General features: G+C 36.5%; 3 protein-coding genes across 4 annotated transcripts; 1 reads left to right on the forward strand and 2 right to left on the reverse strand.

Annotated features, from left to right (window-relative positions):
* Positions 1-1,227: 1,227 nt before the first annotated feature.
* Positions 1,228-9,857, reverse strand: LOC147496305 (mitochondrial import inner membrane translocase subunit TIM50-like). 2 transcript variants are annotated; one of them, XM_086559309.1, is made up of 11 exons: positions 9,810-9,857; positions 9,202-9,602; positions 8,842-8,930; positions 6,559-6,595; positions 3,662-3,723; positions 3,449-3,568; positions 2,920-3,027; positions 2,747-2,845; positions 1,894-2,050; positions 1,703-1,793; positions 1,228-1,559 (listed from the first exon to the last, which is right to left on the reverse strand). In XM_086559309.1, exons 2-11 carry the CDS (start codon positions 9,497-9,499, stop codon positions 1,508-1,510), a joined length of 1,113 nt encoding a protein of 370 aa, XP_086415435.1. In that variant the 5' UTR covers positions 9,500-9,602; positions 9,810-9,857; the 3' UTR covers positions 1,228-1,507. The 2 variants fall into 2 exon arrangements, with proteins under 2 accessions (XP_086415435.1, XP_086415434.1); XM_086559308.1 differs by lacking the exon at positions 9,810-9,857 and having other exon boundaries at positions 9,202-9,621.
* A 2,379-nt stretch (positions 9,858-12,236) lies between these two features.
* On the forward strand, positions 12,237-14,042 carry LOC147496306 (uncharacterized). Its single transcript, XM_086562538.1, has 5 exons — positions 12,237-12,976; positions 13,230-13,492; positions 13,646-13,712; positions 13,801-13,891; positions 13,968-14,042. Exons 1-5 carry the CDS (start codon positions 12,237-12,239, stop codon positions 14,040-14,042), a joined length of 1,236 nt encoding a protein of 411 aa, XP_086418664.1.
* Positions 14,043-15,718: 1,676 nt separating this feature from the next.
* Positions 15,719-23,676, reverse strand: LOC147496307 (mitochondrial import inner membrane translocase subunit TIM50-like). The gene is made up of 11 exons (XM_086559311.1): positions 23,277-23,676; positions 23,099-23,193; positions 21,534-21,570; positions 19,027-19,088; positions 18,821-18,940; positions 18,375-18,479; positions 18,190-18,288; positions 17,763-17,919; positions 17,557-17,653; positions 16,894-16,955; positions 15,719-16,164 (listed from the first exon to the last, which is right to left on the reverse strand). The coding sequence occupies exons 1-10, from the start codon at positions 23,599-23,601 to the stop codon at positions 16,931-16,933; spliced, it is 1,122 nt and encodes a 373-aa protein (XP_086415437.1). The 5' UTR covers positions 23,602-23,676; the 3' UTR covers positions 15,719-16,164; positions 16,894-16,930.
* Between the last annotated feature and the right edge of the window lie 1,835 nt (positions 23,677-25,511).

The following is a 25,511-nucleotide window of genomic DNA, read 5'->3' on the forward strand; positions in this document are numbered from 1 at the left end:
TTTAACAAAAATCGTTTAGGGGGCATTTGACAACTAATAAAGAGCCATAAACTACCCAGCTAAAAAGTCTTTATTTGATTTTTTTTAACTTAATGTAAAGTATAAATCCGTTTAAGTAGGCTGTCTAGCAATATCGGAAAAAAAAAATCACTTTTAACAAGAATGGTTTATTCTGCTTTTAAATCACTTTAATTTAATTTGTCCATGTTGAGTCTAGCAATTAAAGAATCACTTTTTCCTATTAAAAAAAAAAAAAAAAAAAAAAAAAAGGATAGCTTGTTCTTGTTAAAGAGGAATAACCTTACGAAACTCTCGAAACTAATAGGCCCAATAACAATTGGGCTCATTTTTTGGGCCTCCATGTTCGTAATATCTTCTCTCCAGATTTTAATCGGGTAATGTTGAGTGGTCTATTTCATTTGCGTATTTCGACTTAAGCTAGAAGAATATCTAAATCAGACGGAAAAGTGAGAAAAAGAAAATGGTTTTATGGAATTTGAAATCTCAGTTGTGTTTGGTAACATGAGGAAAATAGAAAAGTGGAAAAGAGATTCACTGAGCATGTACAAATGGAAGAAACCAACTTTCTTTAAAATAAAAAGGAAGTTGTTTTCTATTTTTCATGTCTTCTTATTTAAACCTCCTCCTATCTCTACAAAACACTAATCTTTAGATCCCTTACCTCGATCTTCCGCCATTGACGCGTGAGTTCATAATTTACAAAAAAAGAGGAAGACGAGAGATATCAAGGTTTTGGGGTTTCGGGGGTTTCATCTAGTGGTTTGCAGGAGTGATCCACCTTTTGAGGGTTTGATATACTGTTTTGCAAGGTTTGATCAAGTGCTCTTAGCGCGCATAAGACTTTATGGAAATTGTTTTCTTTTTTAACCAAACATAGAAAAAAGAGATTCACAGATTATATTTTCAGGCAAAGTGAAATCCAGGAACTCAGTTTCTTCTTAAAAAAAAAATCTGTGAACCAAACACAGCCTCCATGTTAAGTTCACCATTTACAGAATGAGAACCTAGAGGAGCTCATGCTGTTTCACAGGCTTCTTCTTCATCACCTAATACGGAAGAATTTCACAAACAGTAATCATGTTTACCCTCTGTCGCTTACTGCATTTTCTCTACTGGCAACTAGCAAGTTAACAAACTAATTAGGCAAGAGGCAAAAAAAACTCATAGCGCACTTGAACCCAGCTCAAAATAAGAGAGAGAGAGAGAGAGAGATTAACTGAATTTTGTATGACTACTAAATAGAGAACAAAGGCCATAGGCATGGTCAGTTCTGTTGTTCACAATAAAGAAACCAACTGACATTATGACTAAGATCATAAATTTGACCTACAGTCAGCTGCAAAGGATCACACTATAAAACTTCAAGTGCAGAAGTTACATAAAAACGGGACAAATTGTCACAAAATTTCGAATTTTTTTCCACAAAAAATAAATAAAAAGAAAGAAACAGATCTCCAGTAGACTTCCACACTAGGGAGTTCCGAGTTTAGCGTGACCAGATGGTTTTCTTGGTCTTCCGTTGTTCATCTACCAACTTCCTGCAACATTAATGCTAGCGTAAGTTAGTATATCAAATTGCATAAATGCAGTTGGACACGAAATACTCAGCAAACAATAACACATAGGAATCAGCTCTCTATTTCATTCAATAGGAAAGGAATAACTGGATATGTAAGTTTACCGTTGACGCTCATGAAACTCTGTCGCAACATCACAGCCTCTATAAGATTCTAAAACCTTTCTTATATCTTGAGGTCTTCTGTAGGCAAGAACTACAATAAAACCCAAAACAATAAAAGAGCCTTTATTGTCCAAGGAAATTCAACTACTATGAGAGAAACTCATTCTATGGATTGTGAGAGAAGTACTTACATTCAAGAAACGGAACTAGATCCAGCAATGCTGTATCACCTTCTTCAAGCTTCCAAGGCTTAATTTCAAGACAATTGTCTGGCTGAAGGGCAGTTTCAAGTGCATGCCCGCTAACATAGATAACCTTTGCAGGATCCCTGTTCAGCTTTGACAAGTCCTGCAACCAGAAACATGCTTGCTCAAAGAAATATAATTTGTAGTAAAAACAAATCAAATATCATATGCCATCAGTGGATTAAGATAAATTCAGATTTTTTTTAAAAAAATTAATAGGTAATGATTACTGCATCATGCCATACATGATCTTGTTGTATCTCATGTCCTAAGTAAGATGGAGAGTTCTAATATCTAAAATAAAATTACTTTATCTAGGAGACAAGACTGTCATTGTAAAGGGAATAAAAGGAAACTAGGGTTCCTTTTTTGTCATGAGATAATAACAAATGAGCGACCGACCCTATGAGACAAGGCCAAAGAAAACACGAAGCTGAAAGTACATACATTGAGGAAGCTTTTAATTTTAGCCTTTTCGGTTTTAAGTTGAAATATGCAGCTCAACCAGAAAAGCTTACATATAGCGGGCAGCACATTTAACATTTTGAGCTATGGAGAGGAGGATGATTATTATTGTTCAGAGCCACTAGAACTGCATTAATGAAATTATTATTTCAACAATGAATGACAACCAATAGAGTACACGTCTTTTCAGAATGTTTGTTTAGTGAACTTTAATTAAAAAAAAATGAATATATCTTATGCCATCACAGAAACATATACTTCAGAAAGGAATATATAAAGATGATAGGGTAGGGCAATTCATTAATTTGTGTAAGTAAAATAGAAAGCCACTAACCTTGTAATGCTTTCCATTCTGATATTTTGTAGCAGTCCTTCCTAGCCTATAAGTAATAGTTCCCTTCTGATTTAGCCGCTCACAAATAGGATCAACAAACTACAAGCCACATAAACAAATGCTTAACAAACGTGACAAAATGTTAGCAAGAAGGGAGTCGAAAAAGAAACTACCATGCTTTCCTGCTGATCTGAAAAGACAACGATTTCATAAAACTGAGCAAGCCTTTCCAAGAAAGCATCGACTCCTGGTCTTTTGAAGGTTCGCCAGCCTCTTTCCCGCTGTCATAGCAACAAATTAAGGTATATCAGGTGACAAACAAATATCAAACAATTCCTCGCACAACACATACATATCTAGTATGCATGGAAGGGCAGTGTGGATCTCTCCATTGTCCATGCCATAAGTTAGGGTCAGTCGACCAAGGTTAGGAAAGTTTAACAGTCAATAAACCCACTATACCATGGGCCCAAACTCCCAATCAAGATAGAACAAGTCTGGTTAGGACCGTAAGCCTGTAATGAATTAAATGGGCTCTTTAAAGAGATTATCAAGCGAAAAATTGGTCCATCAAATAGCATCCTGAGTAAAGTGAGTCATGACAATAACAGCAACAAGAACAATAAAGCAAGATGAAGATACACTAACTGCAAAAGGTGCTTTTCTATTGTATTGTAGGCTATCACGAGAGAGAGAGCTTACTTTCCAATCAGAGTATATAAGAGTCTCATTCAGATCCACAACAAGTGTCATGACACCAAGACCCTTTAACTCGGGTGCCAAATCTGGAAGAAGCTTGTCAGAATATGGTTCTGTGTATTCCTACAGCAAAATGATAAATGAATGATAAAGGAGGTGAGGAACTGCATAACAATCTTTCTCAGCAAAACGTACAGTTGGAGAAGCAACACATACCCGAACTTTGTCCTCAATTGACCTTCTAAGTTCCAAATATATATCTATGCATTTAGAAGGCACTGGAAATCAGAGAGATAGAGTTACTGACGGTTGAAAGAAAACAATGAAACATGCAGAACACTTTCTGAAAGTAACAGGAAATTCATGAAGATGAAATGAACATTAGTTATATTATTTGTTTTAAATTAAGGGTTAACTAGTATTACCCCCCACCCAGTACACAAAAAAAAATTCAACTTGGGTTGACCATGTTTTTTTCGTGTGTATTTGGGGCTGGGGGAGACCCTAATTGGCTATCTAGTGGGGGGGAATCCTAATTGGCTCATCTGGGGGGCGTAACACTAACTAACCCTTAAATTAATCCTCTTAGGTGACTAAACCATGCAAAAGGATCAAAATGAGATATAAACATCAGAATGCAAGTTGGCACATTAGACAAGAAGAGGCAATATGAGCTTCGAGGTCATAAAAGTGTTCTGTTTCTACCAATGAAACAATAACCATCTCATGACCATTCAAGGTAAAAGACTGACCACTAACCAACTCTGTAATACACGGGAGTACCTCTACTAACATAAGAGTTCCAACCTTCCAGGATTAAAATCCTACTCATCATTATATCAAATTAATCGGCCCAACATTCTGTATTGCGCCACAACATTTAAAGCAGCCACCAAATTATATAATATATAATAGACAGGTTTCACAATTATTCGATTTAAAAATTGATCGACAAGACCAGGATTAGTCTTTTTATGAAAAGTCAGATCATCTGCACATCGCTAACAGAAGGTTAAACCTCTGCACAATTAGTGATGGTGCATTTTCCATACTGGTTGACGTTGCATGACAACCACAGTGGTATGTTCAAGCGAAAAGAGGTTTAACCTCCTCTACGAGGAGCAGATGATCTTATTTCTTCTGTGAATGCATCTAAGTCAAACACGTTCCACATTAACTACAATCAAAATGCACACAAAGGATGGAGGGGAAAGTCCTATTGAAGTACCAAGTTACTGAACCTCCTTACAGCCTGTTTGATACCCAGTATAGGGTAACCTGTGACAGTATAAGAGACCGATAGTGTTGTTTCTTGTTTGGTCCGATATGGTGAGGAGGATAACCGGGTGATATTAGAGAGGCTAACATATTCCCAAGGCAATAGTGTGGGGGATTTGGTTGGAACGCAATCAAAGAGTGTTTGAGAACAAGGAAAAGGATATGCACAAGATTTTGGTGGATATTAAGGAGCTATTGTATAATTGGCCAAGGAATGTGTCAATCTTTAGGGAGTTGAGGTTTCTTGATTTTATTTGTAATTGGGATACACTAGTGCTGTAATTTTGCTTTTGGGAGTCTTGTGGGGATGTAGTTAGCTACTCTTAATTTCTCACTAAGGGCTAGCCATCTTGTTTGTAACACTCTTATTATTATTGGAATGAAATTTAACTTTTATGGATCAAGAAAAAAAAATGGGTTTGCAGTATCTCTTTGGAGAGCAAGGATTCAGCTATTCACATTACAAAATAAATAGATATCGACAGAAAGCGAGAAACAAGAGCACACATAAGAAAATAAGAAACGGTCTATGGGCTTCTTCTTCTCCACCATCTCCATTCCCATCTGAACTGACTTCTTCTTTTTCACCGTCTCCATTCCGATCTCGGCTGACCATCACAAATATTTGCCACTTCCTCCATTCTAAGTTCTAACCCCCACCATCTTCTCTCTACACTTTTATGTATTTGGAAAAACAGAAAACCAAAGCATTATCCACAAGCAGAATTTAGGTATTCAAAGAAGAACCATCTTCACAATTTCCACCCTTTTATACTTTAAATCTTCTCTCTATCTTCACAATCTAGTGGAGTGATTTTGAATTATCAGTTTTTTTTGTTGGACGTCAAGTAATGGCTAGTGCTTTAATCCTTCCATCAGAATTCTGTTGAAATTATGTTGAATTGAAGTTTGGTAGTCATTTTGAAGTTACTGATTCATGTTTTCTTTCGGTTGATTTGTGGTTCTTTTTTGCTAGAAAATTTGATGTGATTTTTATCCCATTTTGGAGAATTGATAAAAAAGAAAAAAAAAATGGTGGACAGTACCAAACAAACCCTCTAAGGCTAAGTCCAATGGTGCGGCAAAACACTAAATATCATGTAAATTGTGATACAATGGTACGTGAAATCGCTAACCCGCTAACGCTATCGGTATAAGTTTCGCTATATATACAGTCAATTTTAACGATATAGCGTATGCTCTGCACGCCAAAACGAGTGGCGGCCAACAGAACAAAGAGCCACACGCCAGTGTGAATGGCGGTTACAAAAGTTTGTTTTTTCTCTCTCCAAGCCACACGCCATTGTGAATGGCGGTTAAAAAAAAAATCTCTCTCCAAGCCACACGCCATTGTGAATGGCGGTTACAAAAAAAAAAATCTCTCTCCAGAAAAAAAAATCTCTACACGCCAGTGTAAATGGCGGTTACAAAAATTGTTTTTTCTCTCTCCAAGCCACACGCCAGTGTGAACGGCGGTTACAATTTTTTTTTCCTCTCCAGCAGTTACAAAAAAAAAAAAAAAATCTCTCCTACACGCCAGTGTGAGTGGCGGCTACAAAAGAAAAACCATTGGGTGGAACAACGCTATCCCACTAACCGCAGATACTGTGCTATTGTGGTTTAGTGTTTTAGAGGTTCAAACCATTGGACTCAGCCTAATAAACTTGAGGGACCAAACAGCCTCTAGACTGATCACATTTGGGGTATGCACTACTAATTTTACATAGCCTAAACATGGTCAGGTACTACAGAGTTTCAGGAGGCCAAACAGAGCCTTTAAGTGTACTTGAAATCACAAATTGAAAGTAATTAACAAAATAAAAGTTAAGTTTCACCTGTCATAGCGGCCGAATAAAGCAATGCCTGAAATTTCTATTTAAGATAAGAACAACACAAATTACACTTTTGTTTAACAATATAGTGATAAAACATAATAATACTATAAAGGACTGCTATATTGTAATTAGAATTTTCAGAGACGAGTAAACTTTAATGTTTTCTTTAGTTATTAGAGAAGCCTCGCGGATATTGCTCAGCCATAACTATACTCTGATTCTAGGTTGCACAATCAACACGGTGAAAAAGCAATACATAAATCTTTCAGACGAGTTTTTTACGATAAAAGATTGTGCATGGTATATCAGCCATTCTAGATACGTGCAGATGATAAGAGATAAATTTAATCTACAACTAACATAAGCAAGGTAGCTAAGATACGGAACTAGGTAGGCATCCTTTAGCCCACTCATTCTTTATCATCCCACCTCTTGCTCTCTTACCAAGGTCTTGCTTTTGGTATTTGACCACAAACGGATGATTTTCTCCTTTTCTAGTGCAGAAAACAATTTGAAAAGGTCGATAGGACATCAGGTGGTTGAACAGATATATATTACATGTGAGAGGAGTGTAATCCTTATTCCTTACAACCCCAAACCTTAAGAGACTATCAAAACAAACCAATACCAAAGACCAAAAGTTAACTCTCAGGTCACAAATTTCAACCACGTGCATACAGACTAGTTACATAAGTTACAATTTCCTTCTTGATTCGGGGAGGAACGACAATACTTCTCCGTCTTGTCCACTCATTACCATCCTGTCCATCTTTAGGTGAACAACCACCCACCAGAAGCAACCAATACTTATCTACATCCTCATTTAGGCTCCATCTACTACACCATCCTTTTGGATTCCGCCTTTACCAGTTACCACCACCACCTCCTTGCGGTCAAGCTTTGATGCCTTTTACAGCTCCACCAGTGACCCTGATATCATAATTGTGATATGGTTAACACCATTAGACACAAACCACCATACGTCTTCCACGACAATATATGTTTTTGAGCGTCTTACTCTACAAAATCTTTCTTAAAAGATTTCTTGCAGTCCGAACGTTTTTAGACCAAATTCTTCGTTGTTTTATTTCCCTAATAGGTCCTCTCCCTTTTTCCTTTTAGGAAATAAATGGTATCATCTACTGATTTCAAGAGATCACTCAATTATCTTCTTTTTTCTTATTATTATTGATAAAACTAAATTTCCATTAATGAAGTGTAGAGTGACAGAGATAGTCACAGTACAATGCCCAGACCAAAATTACAAACACACAATCAAGAGAAACACAATACTGTCCCGTCTCACCATGAGATCGTAAACAACATAAGCCCCTTAAACTATTAACATGAGATACCCACACCCACATTAAAGCCTTCACATTACAAATTACACTTTCAACGGTAGACAGTCTTCAAAAATGTGCACACAAAGTAAAGATTACTCTCCCAATGAATTTTTTTTTTTTGCTAGACATTTACTACCCCCCTCTTCCATGATTTCATCACACTTTACGATATAAATCAAGGGGATAATACAAATCTCTAAGTACACAACCCAATTTTATTTTATTTTTTGTTCGACTCTTTCTATCCCTCTTCCATATGACTTGTCCCGAAGATCAATCATACCCAAAGAGTTTACGCTAAGGAAACAGAATCTGATTTCACCCAAAATAGAATTAAGTTGTCCACCCCTCCACCCGTGGGTCAGCACAGTCTTACAACCTAGATGAAGCAACTCAACCGAGCAGGAAGCTAATATTTCCATTCATGAGATTTCTCCCAAAGTTTGACTTCAGCATTTGGAAATCACTCCACTGAAGTTCATATTATGAAAGACTACACCAACCTTTCCTGAGTAAGCCAACAAACTCTACCAAGCATTGGTAGACAATGGCTCCTCCAATCTAAGTTTTCATTTAGACAAAAATACTTGGTAGATAATGCCAGAAACAGTCCCAACCAACTATAATTTCAAATATATCATCACATACTATTAAGATTTAACTAATTCAATGGTATGTTTGATACACGGAATACTACAACAAAATTTAGAGTTAATCTAAGAGGCAATGGGAGAAGAGGAGTCCAATCATAGAGAATCTCTCCCTATGGATCTGTCCAGATCAACCCCATCTTACAAATTGACCCAAGAAAGAAGAAAATCCGTCATAAAACTTCCACCAATTTTTTTTTTTTCCTGAAATTCTCCATTAAATTTGATTACTTTGAAGAGCAACCAAACACACACCTAAAGGAAAGTAAACAGCTTAAGAGACTTACCTCGAGAGAAGAAGCATCTTTGTTTTTCTTCTGCTTGACAGAATTACGAATATCCTTGGTGATTGAATCCACTTCATCCGCAGAGTAAGCTAAGAATGCAAACAATGTGATAAGTCAAAAAAAAAAAAAAAAAGAAGAAGAAGACAAATTTAAGTAGCCATATTCTAAGATGACGAAAATCATAGACCTAATAGTGAAGCCTCGGCCCTCAGTGGAACAATTGAGTAAAAATAACAACATAAGTTATTAATAAATAAACATGGAAACTACATTCGTATAAGTGAAAGTGAAGTCTTTTAAACCTTTTCTTAAAATTCCTGCTTGCCCTAGATGATGATGATGATAATAATAATAATATACCGTAGGTGTGGTAAGCGACGGTTCCAGAGAGTCCAGCAAGAGTAGCGTAAGCTCCGTATTTGAGATAATTCCAAGAATTCATTTTGGTAGTCCCATCTGAAGAAGGAGGAGGAGTGTTATCAGAAGGTGGTGGTTGTTGGTCTTTGGGAACACTCGTTGTAGTTGTTGTTGATTGAGTGTACAAGTATCGAGGGTTTGGATTATTATTATTATTTCTAATAATGACATTTGAAGAAGAAGAAAAGAAGGAGATGGGTTTTTTGTGTTTGCAGAGGTACAACACCAGACGACGAGACATTTTTGTTTCGAAATGGGAGAGAAGGGTTTTAACTTTTCAGGGTTTAAGCCCCTTCCTCTTTTCTCTTCTGTTTTATCTAAGGTCGGTCGATTCTTTATTTACACTAGTATACTGCTAAGCAGTGGGGGTGAGCGGAGTGGGAGAGGAAGATGGAGGAGTGGAGATGGAGAAGGAGAGAGAGAGGAAAAGGGAGAGTGAGAGAGACAAAAAGAGAAAAAACAGAAGGAAGAGATGAGGACAGACAGACAGAAACCAAGTTGGTTTTTGTCTGCATAACCCCCCCTTCTCCCAAAATGTTCGCTCCGCTCACGGATTATTCTATTCTTTTTTGTTTTCCAAGTTTGCTTTCTTTTGTCTCGACGCCTTGCAAAACTCTTTGTTTCCTTATTAACAGGGGTTTTTAGGTTTTGGTCCTCCTAATAATAGGGTAATTAGGCTTTGGTCCACCAATGATCGATTATTAGGTTTTGGTTCTCCTAACTGTGAGTTGACCGTGAGTTGACCAACAATGGACGTCCGCCCAACTCACATATTTTGCTATTACCTACAATACCCTTATGAGGTCAATGTTGACCATCTCCAATTTTGTAATTTGATGCCAATTCAACGGTATGTGATGAGACACGTGGTCACTTTTTAACGGGTAAGATCTTCTAGATCTTGGCCGTTGTTATCAAAACACGTGTTAACTATGGATCTCGATAAAATTGGCGGGAATAAACTTACTAACTCACGCCATTTCTCTTCCTTCCTTCACTCTCTCTCATTTTTGTTTCTCCCTTCTCATTTCTCTGTTCTGTCATTTTCCACACGTGTTAACAGTCTCTCATTGACGTAGTTTGGATCTTCGAAGGAAAATTGCAAACTTGGTTAGTTAGGAGTTGGAGTTTTATATATTAAAGAAAAAAACAAACTTGCAAACTTGGTTAGTTAAGAGTTGGAGTTGGAGTTTTATATATAAAAAAAAATAAGCAAACTTGGTTAGGTACGTTGTCAATGCTCCTTCTTTTGCATGTTTAATTTGCATGTCAATGATTATTTTGAATATTTAAACCCTAATGTTTAATTTGCATGTCAATGATTATTTTGAATATTTAAACCCTAATTAGGTCTGTAAATATTACGTATTTTGTTATTCCAATGGTTAGACCTTTTTTGTCTGTTGGTTATGTTATTTAATTTAAAATGCGAGATTCTCCATGTTGTTGTCATTAAATAATTACTTAAGAATAGTGGATTTGTATTTTAGTTTCCCCGTATTTTATTGATGTTTATGTCCATTCCTTAATTATTATATAAAATGTTGTGTTTTTGCTTTGGTTCAATCATGTGGTATGACAAAAGAAAATTTGTTATTCATTTGGGAGGTTCATGGAAAAATACTATGCCTGGTTTATTTGGTTTGGAGGAGTACTCTGGTGGATTAAGGATAGTATATTCAGTAGAAGAAGATGAGTTGAATTGGATGGAATTCATCTAGGAAATTAGGATGTTTGTTCCCAGGAAAAATGTGTCATCTGTTCAATGCATTTTAGCAGGGCATTTGTGTCCACTGAGTACTGACAAACAACTTATGGATATGTGGGAGAACATAATGGTTGAAAGTGACAATAAATTCCATCTGTTCGTGTCTTATGATTACCAGAATGTGCAAGGAATGACCCAAGATTGGGAGACAAACCCTAGGGTCATAGGTGTATGTCCTTCAATGCCCACACATGAACCTAATTCAATGCCCACACATGAGTCCACACTCAATTCAAGTCCACCAATTGATGAGTCTAGTTCAGTCCCTTCACATCATCCAAGCCCATCTCTCATCTTTGACTTGACCATGCCAAATGATGAGTCAAGTGAAAATGTCACTGTAGACTTAACCACTACACAGCCTATGCCAAATGATGAGTCAACTAGAAATGTCATTGTAGACTTAACCACTCCCTCAAAACAACCTATTCTGACCAAAAAACCAAAACCAAATGATGAGTCCACTTCACAACCTATTATGGCCAAAACCAAAAAACCAAATGCAAAACTTCCTAGAAGAGTAGTATTGCTGAAAGATGGGATTCCAAAGACTTTTTTACAAAACAAGTCTAATTTCTCAGATTTTGAAAGTCAGAGTGATGAAGATAATGTTGAACCAATTCTGGAAGCAAGTGATGAATCATTGGATGAAGGATTTAAGGATGATCAAGGGGGGGAGATTGGCTTTGAAAGTCAAAGTGAGGATGGAGATGGTGTGGAACCAACTGTTGTTGATCAACAAGTTGTTGGGAGTAGTCAGGCATGTGTGGAAGAAGTTCTTTCTAAATTCAATAATTTGTTTGAGAGTGGTGAGGCATTTGAGCATGATGTTGAACATGGAAACAATGATATATTCCTTGGTGATAGCTCAGATGATGAAAATGATAGACAGTTTAAGGTGGTTGCTAGATTTGGCCCTTGTAGTCAAGATACATTTAATTTGGGTGATCCTGAATCTGATAAAGAAGATGAGGATTAGGATCCTGTTGATGTCCATTCAAGTCAGAGTTCAGAAGGTTCACTAGTGTCAGATAATGAAGAAGAAGATACTAAGATGAACAATTTTGTGATATCAACAAGAAATTGCTATGTGGAAGAAGATGCTGAGAGGACTGATAACCCAGAAGCAACAGTCTCCAAAAAGAACTTGAAATTGAAAACAAATATGGAATGGAGACACATTGGAGAGTGTAGATAATTTATAAAAGATATGGTAGTCTCCCACATGTTTAGTTTCAAACAGAAGAAGAATGATAAAGAAAGGTATTTTGTGATTTGTAAATATAAAAACTGCAAGTGGTTTGTGAAATGTAGCAAGAAGATAAATGAGCTTACAGTGAAGCTCAGGAAGTATAATGACATCCATACTTGTGAAGCTGACGAGGAGAACAAAGTTATGCAAGCCAAAGCTCTTTGGGTTGCTAATGAATTGGAAGCATTTGCAAGGGCCCATCCAACCTTTGCTCCAGTTGACTTGTTTAATGAGATATATCGTGAGTATGGTGTACACATATTTTATTGGACTGCTTGGAGAGCAAGGATCATGTTGCTAGAGAAAATGCATGGTAATTATGAAGAGGGGTACATGGTGATTTCAGAAATGAAAAAACAAATTTTGGAAATGAATGAATGCATCATTGTAAAGTGGTACAAGGATTCTGTAGATGAGTTTGTGGGTTTATTTGTTGCATACAAGGCATCATTAGATGGGTTTGTGAATGGGTGTAGGCCAATCATTGGACTTGATGGTTGCTTTCTTAAGGGCAAGTATGGGGGATGTTGTCTTGGTGCCATAGGAATGGATGCAATGAATGACATTTTTCCACTTGCTATCTTTATATGTAGGGGTGAGAATAAGTTTACCTGGAACAAGATGCTGAGCTTACTTAAGCCCCACTTGAACAAGCATCCAAACAGACAACTCACTTTATATCCGACGGCAAAGAATGGGTCTCATTGATGATGTTGCAACTAACTTCCCATATGCATATCACAGGTATATTACATCATATATTTAAACTTGATTTTCTCATATTATAGTCTATATTCACACCATTAGGTCACCTCAATCACAGGTTCTGTTTTAGACATATGTACAAGAATTTTAAGACTATCTTTAAAGGTCATTATTTGGAGAGTTTATGTTGGGGAGCAGCTAAAGCATACATGATAACTACACATGAGGCATTTATGGATTCAATAGAGCAGGCAGACAAGGATCCAAAAAATGGTTGGAGAAGGAATCTAGGAAGACATGGGCTAGATCATATTTTGATCTAACACCAAAGACTGATGCTGTCACAAGTAACTGTTGTGAATCTTTTAATTCTTGGATCCTTAAGTTCAGAGACAAGCCACTAATGCAATTTATGGATAAGTATACATTGACAATTATGTCACTTATGTATGATAGAAGAGAGATAGGTGATGGACTAAGTGAGGGTGATTTGGTACCTGCTGTACAAGGTGTAATTTAAAAGTTGGAAGCCAAGTATCATAGGTATAAGATTTCAGGAGTTGCACCACATGAGTTTTTGGCCACCAATAACAAGACTGGGAAGACCTTCCTTGTGCACATTACTAATATGACATGTGAATGCATTGTGTGGCAAATGACAGGGATACCCTGTGTCCATGCAATAGCTGTGATAAGACCAAGAAGACCAAAGAAGGAGAGTTGGGCCAAGTAAGTTGTTATGTTATTGTAAATTGTTTTGTTTTATAGTATTTCATATTAGCTTCTTATATTGTTTTGTAAATTGTTTTGTTTTTAGGTGCTGCAGTCATTACTACACTGTGGAATCATTCAGAGCAACTTATGCAGGCTATATCTATCCAATTGCCAATAAAGAACACTGGGACAAGGTTGTTATTTGAATCTACATTGTTCTATTTATTTGTTATCTAAATGAATATGATTCTAATTTTTTTTTATAAACAGATTAAACCTAAGGATGTTGTACTACCTCCTCCAAATGAGAGAAGACCAGGGAGGCCAAAGGATAAGGGGAAATGATAAAGAAAAGGCTAGTGGCAAAATAAAATGTAGGAATTGTGGTGAAGTAGGACATAATGCAAGAACTTGCAAGAAGGCTGCAAAGGAGACAAGCTCATCACCAAGCAAAAGAGGTAACAAGCCCTAACATGTTTGTTTGTTTTCTATTGGGATTTCTATTGGTTAGTTAGGAGTTTTCTATTGGTTAGTTGGAGTTCTATTGGGATTTTGTCTGTTTTCTATTGGAGTTAGAGTTTTATATAAATAAAGTTGTCTGATTTTGTCTGTTTTCTATTGGGATTTTGTTTGCTTTCTGTTTTCAAATGAGACCAAAACCTACACACATATCCATGTCTTGTCTATTTTAAAACTTGTCTATTTTCCAAGACTAGACTAGACTAGACTAGACATATAAGCATGGTCTATTTTCAAAACTTGCCTATTTTCCAAGACTAGACTAGACTAGACTAGACATATAAGCATGGTCTGTTTTCAAAACTTGTTTGTTTTCCAAGACTAAACTTGACTTTGGGCTATAAAACCAACACATTACTTTCATACCTCTCACACATTTCTCACTTCTCTCGTTTCCACATCTCTCACACACATATCAATGGGAAAGGGAAAGCAGAAGGTAAAAGAAAAGGACATGACATTGTTGGACTGGACCCACCCCACTTAAAAGATCTCATCCTTCCTGGTGTTTACAACAATTTCTCTGCCAGACAAATTGAAATATGTAGACAATTCATAAACCTTAATCCAAAGTGTTCACACAAAATGGTGTTGGATCACATGGTTAAGCTGAACTGGGAGGAAAATCATGGATCTAAAAAGGAGGAAGGCCTTCATGGTGGTGAACACCATAACATACCAAAGAAAATTGTTGTGCAAGCCTTAAAGGCTAAGGGATTTGTGCTCCCAAAATTGAAGTAGTGTTTATGTTTGTGATCAACTATGTCTATGCTAAGTAAGGTCTATTAAGTTTATGTTTGAGTGAAAAATGTTTGAGTGATGAATGTTGTTGTAGGGGTCTATTATGTATAGGGTATGTTTTAATGTTATTATGTTATGTTTGTATGAAGAATGTTTGAAGGAATTGTCCTGTTAATTAGGACTGTGTTTCAATGAAATTATGTTTGACTTATTGTCATCCTGTTTTAAATTATGATTGCATCAATAAATGTTTCTTAAATCTTGATTAGTCAAACAAAAGGCTCAAAATGGAGGGCAAAAGAAGAGCATGATCAAGCCAACCAAGGCGAAAGCAAATAGCTAGAGCACCATGTTCATCGGCCAGCTGACAACAAGAGCACCAAGAGCATCGGGAGCATAATGCTAATCAACAAGATGTTAGGCGACAAGTGCCAAGAGCTAGGAGAGGGGGAGAGCACCTAGGGGAAGCAGACCGCCAAGGGGAAAAAGAGGATCAAGGGGGTTTCATTACTGGTTTGGTGGAGAGGATGATGATGGTGGTCATGTTCAGACACCAAGCACACCAGGGAATACATCTGCTCCTTGCCTCTATGAGCCTTTAAGTCAAACCTAGTAAGATCACTCACATCACAAGATGTTGGAGTGTTATTTTGTTTGTTTTATTTTATTTTTGTTTTCAAGAATCTTATCACAATGCTCTGTTGGAGTGCTATGGTTTTTGTGTTTTTTGTTTGAAAAATCTTATATAGTACAATGCTATGTTTTTATATGTAAAAGCAGACAACTTTATTTATAAGGTATGAATAGAGTACTTGATAACACTACATCCACACAGATTACACCCACAGTAGAACATACTATATTTAGTACAACTTACACATAGCACTCTTCCTCATAACTCTCACACACTCTTGACACAAGTATTAGGAAGATGACAACTAGTGCACAACGCACACTCTTCACAAACTCCAACTTATTCCTTGCAGAGGTTACAAACTTGGTGGTATACCTCTTTGTCGAAGTATATCCATTTCACAAACTTACAACTAGGACGAGAACACTTAAGATACTTGAATTGCCTAGTACCTTGATTTGTATGACCTAACACAACTCTCATAAAGCCACAACAAGGTGCATAATCACACTGAATGCCAAAGTATGAACATATTGAAGCATAATGGCCCTCTTCATAGCACAATTGACAAACCTGCAAAACAGTAAAATAAATTAGCTTTTGGTCCTTCTATTAATATCATCGTTTAGGTTTTAGCCCTTCTAAACTAACCTAACTTTACCTTAGGAGCAGCAACAACTGCAACAACCTCACTTCCACCCATCTTCTCTCCTCTCTTCTATTTCCCCTTTAGGATTGAATGGACAACCTTACTTATAGGATTGAATTCCAACGGCTAGTTCAGAAATTAGAAAATTGGTGTAATTGAATTCCAACGGCTACTTGTCCAGATTTTGACATGTGTCTTATATTTTTTATTCAAAAACCAATAAGTCACGTGTAAGGCACGTCAAGGGTATTGTAGGTAATAGCAAAATATGTGAGTTAGGTGGACGTCCATCGTTAGTCAACGTGGTCAACTCACGGTCAGGAGGACCAAAACCTAATAATCAATCATTGGTGGACCAAAGCCTAATTACCCTATTATTAGGAGGACCAAAACCTAAAAACCCCTTATTAATATCCTTTTTTCTTGGCAAGTTCAAATCGGAATAAAAAAAAACTACTCGCCAGCAAGCAAAACCATGTCTCTAATATACCCCAAAAAACGGGAAAAAGAAAAGAAAGGGAACAAAAGCTATGCACATTCTTCAATTGTATGTCTCTCGTTCAGAAGGACACCGTGATTGCAAATGCATTTGAGTTACAATATATATTGGGACAAATCTTCATGACCAACTTTTAAAAAAGTTAAAAACAAACCAACTATAATTCCACTTCTGCTATCACGGTTCTGTTTTTAGGGTCTCCCGAAGAAGCTTTTCCTGCAACAATTAACAACTTGGCTTAAGTAGAATATATGAAATGGCATCAATGCAGAGTTTAACTACTGCACAGAGTATGCACAAAGAAGATATATAAAATAAGAATCTACTCTGTTTCATTTAATAAGTACAGCATTCATTGATATCCATGGCAATGCCAATCCATTCCAATCTAATTCAATCCCAACCGCACAATGGAGGCCCATTTTCTCAAAGAGCAAAATAAAATTATGGCAATCTAATGATCCTGACTATCATCAAGGCTGGTTAAAACCAAATTACACAGCAAAGCATGGGAGAAATCAAATTGGTTTCAGATAGTAAAACTGTTGTTTAATGACTCATTATTCAATAATTATAATTGCATGAATGCAGTTGTGGACATCAACTTATATACCTACCAGTATGTTTCCACTCTCATCATGAGTAGTAGAACTTTCTCATATCACTTATAATTATAAATATGCCAAGAGATAGATGAACCCAAGTATGATTATCCACTTTCTTCATTTTTAACTTCACATTAATCAATCAATAGATATACAATATACAACATAACTGCATAAGAACAAGAAAAGAATCTCTTAACATGCAAATTTACCTTTTACTCTGATGCTTGTTGAACTCAGATGCAATATCGAAGCCTTTGTAAGATGCCAGGATTGCTCTTGTATCTTCTTGCCTTCGGAGACCAACAACTGTTTTTGAACCAAAGATATAAATGAATTCTTACATAGCGAGTAACTCAAAGCCACGCATTATGCTCAGAGAGAAACTCATTCCAAAAACTAGGAGGCAAGTACTTACATTCAAGAAAAGGTAGAAGATCCACAAGTTCTGTATCACCTTCTTCAAGCTTCCAAGGCTTGATTTGAACACAATTTTCTGGCTGAAGGGCAGACTCAAGTGCATGACCACTAACATAGAGAATCCTTGAAGGATCTCTGTTTAGCTTCGACAAGTCCTGCCACAAATTATATTATGCTTGTATGCAATAGCATGCAACAACTACCTCTGGAAGTAGTATACATGTATCCAGAATGCTCCTTTATTATAATTAAATTATGCTACATGAAGAAAGACAGGCCAAATATCTTATGCTGACACAGAAAAAAAATATAAATAACAGAGTTCAAAATATTTTGAAAATATATAACCCCATAAACACCACTATCATGCCATGTCCTGGAAATGTATTAGCAGTGTACAGTTAAAGGAGAATGATATCACTCACTCTGTAATGCTTTCCATCTTGATATCTCGTAGCAGACCTTCCAAGCTTATACAATATACATCCCTTCCGATCCAGCCTTTCAGTAACAGGATTAACATACTACAACCCACAAACATGCAATGCTAAATACACATGATAAGTCACATAGAATGTTTTTGCTAAAAGACAGAAGTGAATAGAATTACCGGTTCCAGCTGGTCTGAGTAGACAACAATTTCATAATACATCGCAAGCTTTTCCAAGAAGGCATCAACTCCTGGTCTTTTAAAGGTTCTCCAGCCTCTTTCACTCTATTATAGCAATAAAACACTAGCATTCATTTTGAAAATATGAAAGTTACAAAATATGAGAATATAATTCTTAAAGAGAAAACCATTGTTTTATCCTACGTTACACGGACACGCCATATTTTGAAATAATCCGTGACGGATACATGGACATGTATCTGTTTCGGACACATATTTATGCAATATACCTCATTTTTTTATATTTTGCCATGTCAGACACACTCACACACTTCTCTGTGTCAATGTAACTTAGGTATAAGTGGCACAATTAACGAAGCAATGAGTAATCAAGCAACACTTCAGGCTTAACGTCCACAAGAGAAACTCTGCTCCAGAGAACTTACATTATAATCAGAGTATACCAGTGTCTCATCCAGATCCAGAACAAGTGTAAAGACACCCTGTGCCTTCATTGTAGGATGCAAATCTGGAAGATACTTGTTTGTAGAAGAATAATAGTATTCCTACAGAAAAATGAATGAAATAGGAGGTAAGGAACTATATAACAACCTAATTGAATGCAGAAGACAGCTACAGCAGCAATACACACCCGGTAGCGAGCTTCAATTGACTTTCTAAGTTCCAAGTATGTCTCAAGGCATTTAGCGGACACTGGAAATCAGAGAAATAAGTTAATGGGAAACGAGTGGAAAATTATTTTTAAGTAATGGGAAACAAGTATTGATGAAATGACCATCAACAGGACTAAACCTCGCTAATGATCAAACTAAGCTATAGACATCAGTAAGCAAGTTAACAAACTAGCCAGGATGAATTGAAATGTTCTCTCTCTAGCTATTGCAACGATAACCACCTTCTGACCATACAAGGAAACAGGAAGAAAACAAACTAGGCCTTTAACATGGACTGCTCAATTACATTTTCTACTTGGTAAAACACAATTTCATTATGTAAAGAACACTATGACCACCCTTAGCAAGCCACCAAGGGAAGTCCAGAGCCCAAATACAATGATGAGACGTTACTATGACAAGATTACATTCTCCCACTCGAAAATGTGGACCTGATATCTAAAGGCCTCTCACACTTACATCTCTAGAAGCCCAATCCCAAATGGACAGTTTACATTGCCAATGCCTTGCTCAAGAGATGGAAAGCGTCTTCAAAAATTCTGTGATTCCTCTCCTTCTAAATGTTCCAACAATCAGCGATAAATACATTACATGTTAAGTGCCATGCTTATCTGCTCCCAATTCAGTGAGCGTCTCATGCGCACTCAAATTCCCTAATGACACTCATATCTTAATTAAGTAGAGCTGGCATTCCTCGAGTGGGTGAGGGCAGAAACGTTCTCAAACCAATCGACCGTCCCGCAAGACAATTTGTTTTGAGAAGTTCATCGGTCACGACCTACACCCATTTCCTGATTTTCATTTCTTAGAAAGAAAGATCAAAAGGTGAAAGTCACTAACATATTCCATATTGAGCCTTCCGATAGGTGATAGATTATGACATCAGTAGAAATCTTTAATATATTGATAATAGGAAAAGTTAATTATTACATGAGGACTCACTCTCCTTAAATAAGGAGAGAACACACATTCTAACTCTTATTCATTCAATGTGGGACTAAACCACATACTAGAACCTACGGATACTCCTGAAATGCCATTGCACCCGTATCGGTCGGGTACGATATCAATACGGGTACTAGATACTTTAGGATACTTCTAGGGTAGACCTGATCCATTGAAATGTAAATTGTTCTCGAGGCTTCAAGCTGCATTGACTTTAACATGTCTTATAATAGTTTTTCACATGCTCCTGACTAACTTTACTCAAAGAACTACTAACATAATTTTCAGAATACATATATTTTAAAATATTCATATTAATTAGCCGTACCCATAGGCCGTACCCGTATCCAAATATTTCAAAAAATCCGTATCGTATCCCGTACCGGTGTCGCCATATCGGTATCCGTACCCGTATCTGTGCATCATAGACTAGAACTTAAATATATGTCAAGTTGTCAACACTCCCCCTCAAGCCGAAATATACAAATTACGTATATTTCAGGCTTGCAAGTCCAATAAGCAACCAGCAGATAACACTCCCCCTTGAGCTCATTGATCCTATACGTCAAGCTTTTCTGAAAATTCATCCATTAAGGGTTACCAATCACCATTATGTTGAAACTTAAAACACATTATCTAAATATAATTCATAAACAACCTACTTCAACCCAACTCCGAAACCTACCCTTTTGCACCACAACAATACAGGTTGGGCGAATTTATCCAGTCCAATGCTTTTCCAAAATCCATTTTGTGTATCCATTATTATTATAAATATTAGAGTTATTAATAATAATATAACAAGAAAAAGAAAAAGAAACATAGATGGAGTATCTCTACCAACATGAACGTTTTTGGTTAACATGCACGCAACTTACAAAAGCATTTAAATTAACCATTTACTGTTCCAGACCATTATATCTCAAAGATAACTATTAAGTAGATAAGAGAAGTTCGGAAAATAGTATTTGACAAGATCATCTCTCCTTGAACGAGGTAAGACATTAAAATGGGAAGGACCCCCCTCATCAGTACATAAATCAAAGACTTGCTGCATTGCAAAACAACAGTTAAAACACCCACACAAATGACAATGTAAACTATAACAAAAGGAGTTTCAAAAAATATTAGTGTTTAGTCTGCGCTCTGTTTCTCTCCACCACAAAAAGAAACACTTTCTGACATCATGCATACAGTCAACATGCATTTTCGAAAGTGGTAACTCGGCATTCGAGGTATTTTGTGGTCGAAAAGAAATGAGCTGAGGTTGAACCTCCATTCCCACCGGCAGATGATATGGTCTCTTTGTCTAATACATCTTATCTAAAACACATTTCTCATTACGTACGACTAAACTACATGCCAAAGACAGGTGTGAGAAGATTTCTAACTTGCAGAGTTCTAGAATACTGAACCTTAGTAAATTAGCACCTTCACATATTTAGCAGAGGAATTACTTGAAAATAAATAATTAAAAGGAGCTATGGATGTAAGAACAAGATTGCAATCAAGTTTTTACCTGTCATACTGGTTGAGTAAAGCAACGCCTTAAGTTCCTGTTTAAGATATGAATGACAGGTGTTAAAGTTTTAGATAACAATTTAACAATAAAAAATAATGTAAAGCCCCATAAAACAACTTTGTCAGAGACGAGTGTAATTAGCTATAAAAGAAGTCCTCCACACTTGGCAGTATAAAAAAATTCAGCCATAACTCAACTTTGCTTCTAAGTACCAAATCAAAGCTGCCAAAGAACAGCACGCATTTCACTCTGATAAGTTTCTTAAAATGAATCTGATCATGTATGGCCGAATATATTTTGCCAATTTCAATTTTCCTTTTCGTTTGTACTTTGTAGAGACTCGATATTTTTCACAAAATAAAAAGTGAGTAGATTTGATTTCGCCTCATGTATTTACTAAAAGTGTTAGTGGAATTCCAAGATTATTCTACCCACCTTGCTTTATGTAGAAACGCTACTTTTGTAAGGGCCTCTCTTTTACAACTTTAGCCATACTCAGATCTTCTTCTTGTTTTTTTCCAACAGTGTGCCACTCCATAATTTTATCTCAAGTGCCATAACTTATTTGACAAAACCATCCTTTTTGGGCTTGATGGGGATTGTAACCTTCTCCCATTTCTTTTTGAGTCCAAGCCAACATTTAAGTTGAAAAGGAAAAGAATTTTAACCTGTTCCTAATCTTTTTTTTTCTAAGATGACCTTTCGTCTCTTCCACATGACTTGCCACATACATCAATGGTACTGAATAAAATTCCCCCAACATAATCTGGAAATCACCTGGACTGATATTTACTATACATACTGTAGTTCCATCATGCCTAGTTATCTATGGCCGTTTCAAAGGCTCACGATAATCAATTATTGGTCTTTCTAACTCTCAACATGCAGAAAATTCTCACAACCTAAATTGATGGTTCACTCAGTTTGTGGAAAAGTTTCAAGGGTCACCAACCCGCACCCTCAGAAAACCTCAATGAAGCTACTCAACCAAGATACAATCAAATACTTTCACTCCTATTCTTCTGAAGAGATCCACTCAGTAAGGCCACTAATTCCATCGTCAAATCAGTGGAGTGAAAAGAGTAAGCCAACATTCTCTACCGACCATAGAATCACCCTTATGCCCATGCTGTGACAAAATTAGCACCTTCTCAATCTGACTCTTCAATCCAATCACAGTTGCAACCCTCTTACCTTCAGTATCATGGAACCAGTTAACCGCATTGGACAGAACCTAACACCTTGGAAATTACTTAAACGCATATATATAGACATACCACTTTATCATGGAAGTCATCAATTTCAGCAAGGCGAACAGAACTATTATCTGCTTCCTGGCTCATGAAAAGCTTATATTACTAATAATCAACTACAAACACTTCTTACAGATGACAACCTTGTTTTCTTTATTTGTAATTTCTCAATCTCTGTCTTCTTAATTACTATACATGTCAAAATAAACAATGTTGGTAATTCTCGACGCTTGTACTAATTCAAGACTTAAACATAAACAAAGTAAAATTAAACCACATTCTTGATCCTAAGATGAAAGAAGAACTCACTTCAGTAATAGATGCATCATCTCCTAAATCCACAATCTGATTTGCTGAGTTACGAAAGGCCATTGTCCTTTCATCTACTTCATAAACAGTATATCCTACAAAAAAACACAAACACCATCAAATAAATTCCCACAAAAAAAAAAAAAAACATATTCATTATTTAAGTCTCAAGTCTTACTGATGCCTGCGTAACCAGCAGCTCCAACCGTGCCAAGAAAAGCAGCAAATAAACCATAACCAAGAATGCTCCGTAAAACTCCCTTATTCGCCTTGAAGGCACCGGGTGGTTGAAAAGGAGCAGAAGAAGAAGAGGTTCGAGGATGATCTTGAAACCTATTATAGTCTTGTTGGAGTTGTTGATCTTTGATATGAGGATTATCATTTCTGAAATGAGATTCGGTGACTCTAAAATTCTCATGATAAGAAGATGATGAAAACTTTCTGGGTCTTTTGTTCTTCATTAGATTCATTAACAAACGAGATCGCACCATTATTCCAGACATTGTCTTGTTTTTGTCAAAAAGACTTTGAGAGTTTTGAGACAGAAGAAAAAAATGAACGAGGGCTTATGACAGGTTTTGAGGGTTTAAGAGTTAAAGACCCAAAAGTCCCTATAGGTCGTTGAAATATTTCGAGAACCTGGTTGTAAATTTTCGGTATTTCGAGAACTTGATTTTTTAGTTTTGAATTTGTTACCATGCCGAGCACTACGGGTGTGTAGGTCAATTCGGATGTGGCGTTTGGTACTGGCTAGCAAGGCCCAAAATATCGATATGGATAAATATATCGGTGTACCCAAAAACCGATATATATTGGATGTATCGGATATATCCATTTTTTTGGTGACTAGTTCAAACTATTTAAAATATCGGATATATCATATATATCGGAAATATCATAAATATATCGGGAATATATTGGAAATATCGGATTTATATTAAAAAATAGTCAAAAAGTCAACTGATATATATCGTAAATGTCGGATATATCGATTATATCGGCGATATAAAGTTTTATATCGGAAATTCCGATATATATCGGGGAAAAAAAGAGTTCTATATTCGGTGGATATATGTCGGAAATATTGATATCGGTGTACCAAAATACCGATATATATCGGCGATATATCGGATATATCGGTGATATTTTGGTCCATGCTGGCGAGAAAGTGGTCCAAGAAAAGTGTCAAAAGAGGAAATGCAAAATCTAGGGTACGCCCAGGGGCAAGGGGGCTGTTACAACTAACATGCACTACAAATATCCAGGATTGCCACTCAGGAAGCTGCTACAACTAACATACACTACAAATATGTTTTTGGGATAATGCTGCACCCCTTGATCTGCCCCTGGGTACGTGGTGCGCAGCCTTCTGAGCCACATGTAGTGCGAGGGTAAAACCGAAACAATTAGTAAACAAGTTAAGCCTACGAACTAAAAAAACAATTCAAATAACAACCAAAATCTAGGGTACGCCTGCAGCACCATAGCTGTGGTGTGCAACCTTCTGAGCCATATGTACCATAAACATTCAAAGAGAAATGAGGGATGCTACATTTTATATAACCTCCTTGTGACCGGATGCTATATAATATATAGCATCTCAATAAACAGTCCAGGAACATTCTCTGATAAAAATGGATATTATATACGATATAACCTCATATCAGAACAATGATATGTAATATGTATCATCCGTCTGACATTAGGCTACATAACATACAAAATTTTGCAAAATGAGCCACACAATAATTAGTTTGGCATTAGCAATAATCTAACCAGTTTGGTGATAAACTCAAAACCACCAGAGATATTATTAGCCGACATTGACAGAGAATCCATCACAAGTACAGTGCAATTCTTCGGGTCAATAACATATAACCACTAATGATGATCTTTCAATATCGGTATGTACCACCGCACAATAACAATCGAATTAGTTCTCATGGTTCAAACCCAACGAACGTATGATTCATGACAAAATCATCTTACTCTCTGATATTGTCCTATGTCTGAATCTAATTTCATTATTTTTGTGGCAACAACAAGCTTCAATGGCTCAGTGCTCCATTCCTACAAAACATAATTGAAACTCCTAAACAATGATGGATGTATAGAATGTATTTTGTTTGAAATCATCCTAATTATTGATTCACAGTCTTGTAATTTAACTTATGGTTTGGAACATAAAAGATTCAGCTTAATACCTTAATCTTTGTGTTCATGAGCACCGAATAATAGTAGTCCTTATTCATAAACCTATATTTTTGTCGTGCATTCAGATAGGCACACCAAATAAACCCGAGCTACAACAAATAACATATTAGTACGTAACATCTTATATTTGATAAACAGTAGTAAATTTATGAAGTCAAACACATCGATGATAGTAACATATGTGCAGCAATAGTTCCTT

The sequence above is a fragment of the Coptis chinensis genome, chromosome 5, assembly GCF_015680905.1.
Source record: "Coptis chinensis isolate HL-2020 chromosome 5, ASM1568090v1, whole genome shotgun sequence".
Lineage (NCBI taxonomy): Eukaryota > Viridiplantae > Streptophyta > Magnoliopsida > Ranunculales > Ranunculaceae > Coptis > Coptis chinensis.

Excerpts from the sequence above, each read along its gene's own strand:
- LOC147496305 (XM_086559309.1), bottom strand. The coding sequence starts at position 9,499 with ATGTCTCGTCGTCTGGTGTTGTACCTCTGCAAACACAAAAAACCCATC. Across the intron at positions 6,596-8,841 it reads AAGATGCTTCTTCTCTCGAG|AAATTTCAGGCATTGCTTTA; the intron begins GTAAGTCTCTTA and ends TATCTTAAATAG. Across the intron at positions 3,724-6,558 it reads TTATTCGGCCGCTATGACAG|TGCCTTCTAAATGCATAGAT; the intron begins GTGAAACTTAAC and ends TCTGATTTCCAG.
- LOC147496306 (XM_086562538.1), top strand. The coding sequence starts at position 12,237 with ATGGTAGTCTCCCACATGTTTAGTTTCAAACAGAAGAAGAATGATAAA. Across the intron at positions 12,977-13,229 it reads TATCCGACGGCAAAGAATGG|AGCAGGCAGACAAGGATCCA; the intron begins GTCTCATTGATG and ends TGGATTCAATAG. Across the intron at positions 13,892-13,967 it reads ATAAAGAACACTGGGACAAG|ATTAAACCTAAGGATGTTGT; the intron begins GTTGTTATTTGA and ends TTTTATAAACAG.
- LOC147496307 (XM_086559311.1), bottom strand. The coding sequence starts at position 23,601 with ATGTCTGGAATAATGGTGCGATCTCGTTTGTTAATGAATCTAATGAAG. Across the intron at positions 19,089-21,533 it reads TTACTCAACCAGTATGACAG|TGTCCGCTAAATGCCTTGAG; the intron begins GTAAAAACTTGA and ends TCTGATTTCCAG. Across the intron at positions 18,289-18,374 it reads ACTCAGACCAGCTGGAACCG|TATGTTAATCCTGTTACTGA; the intron begins GTAATTCTATTC and ends TGTGGGTTGTAG.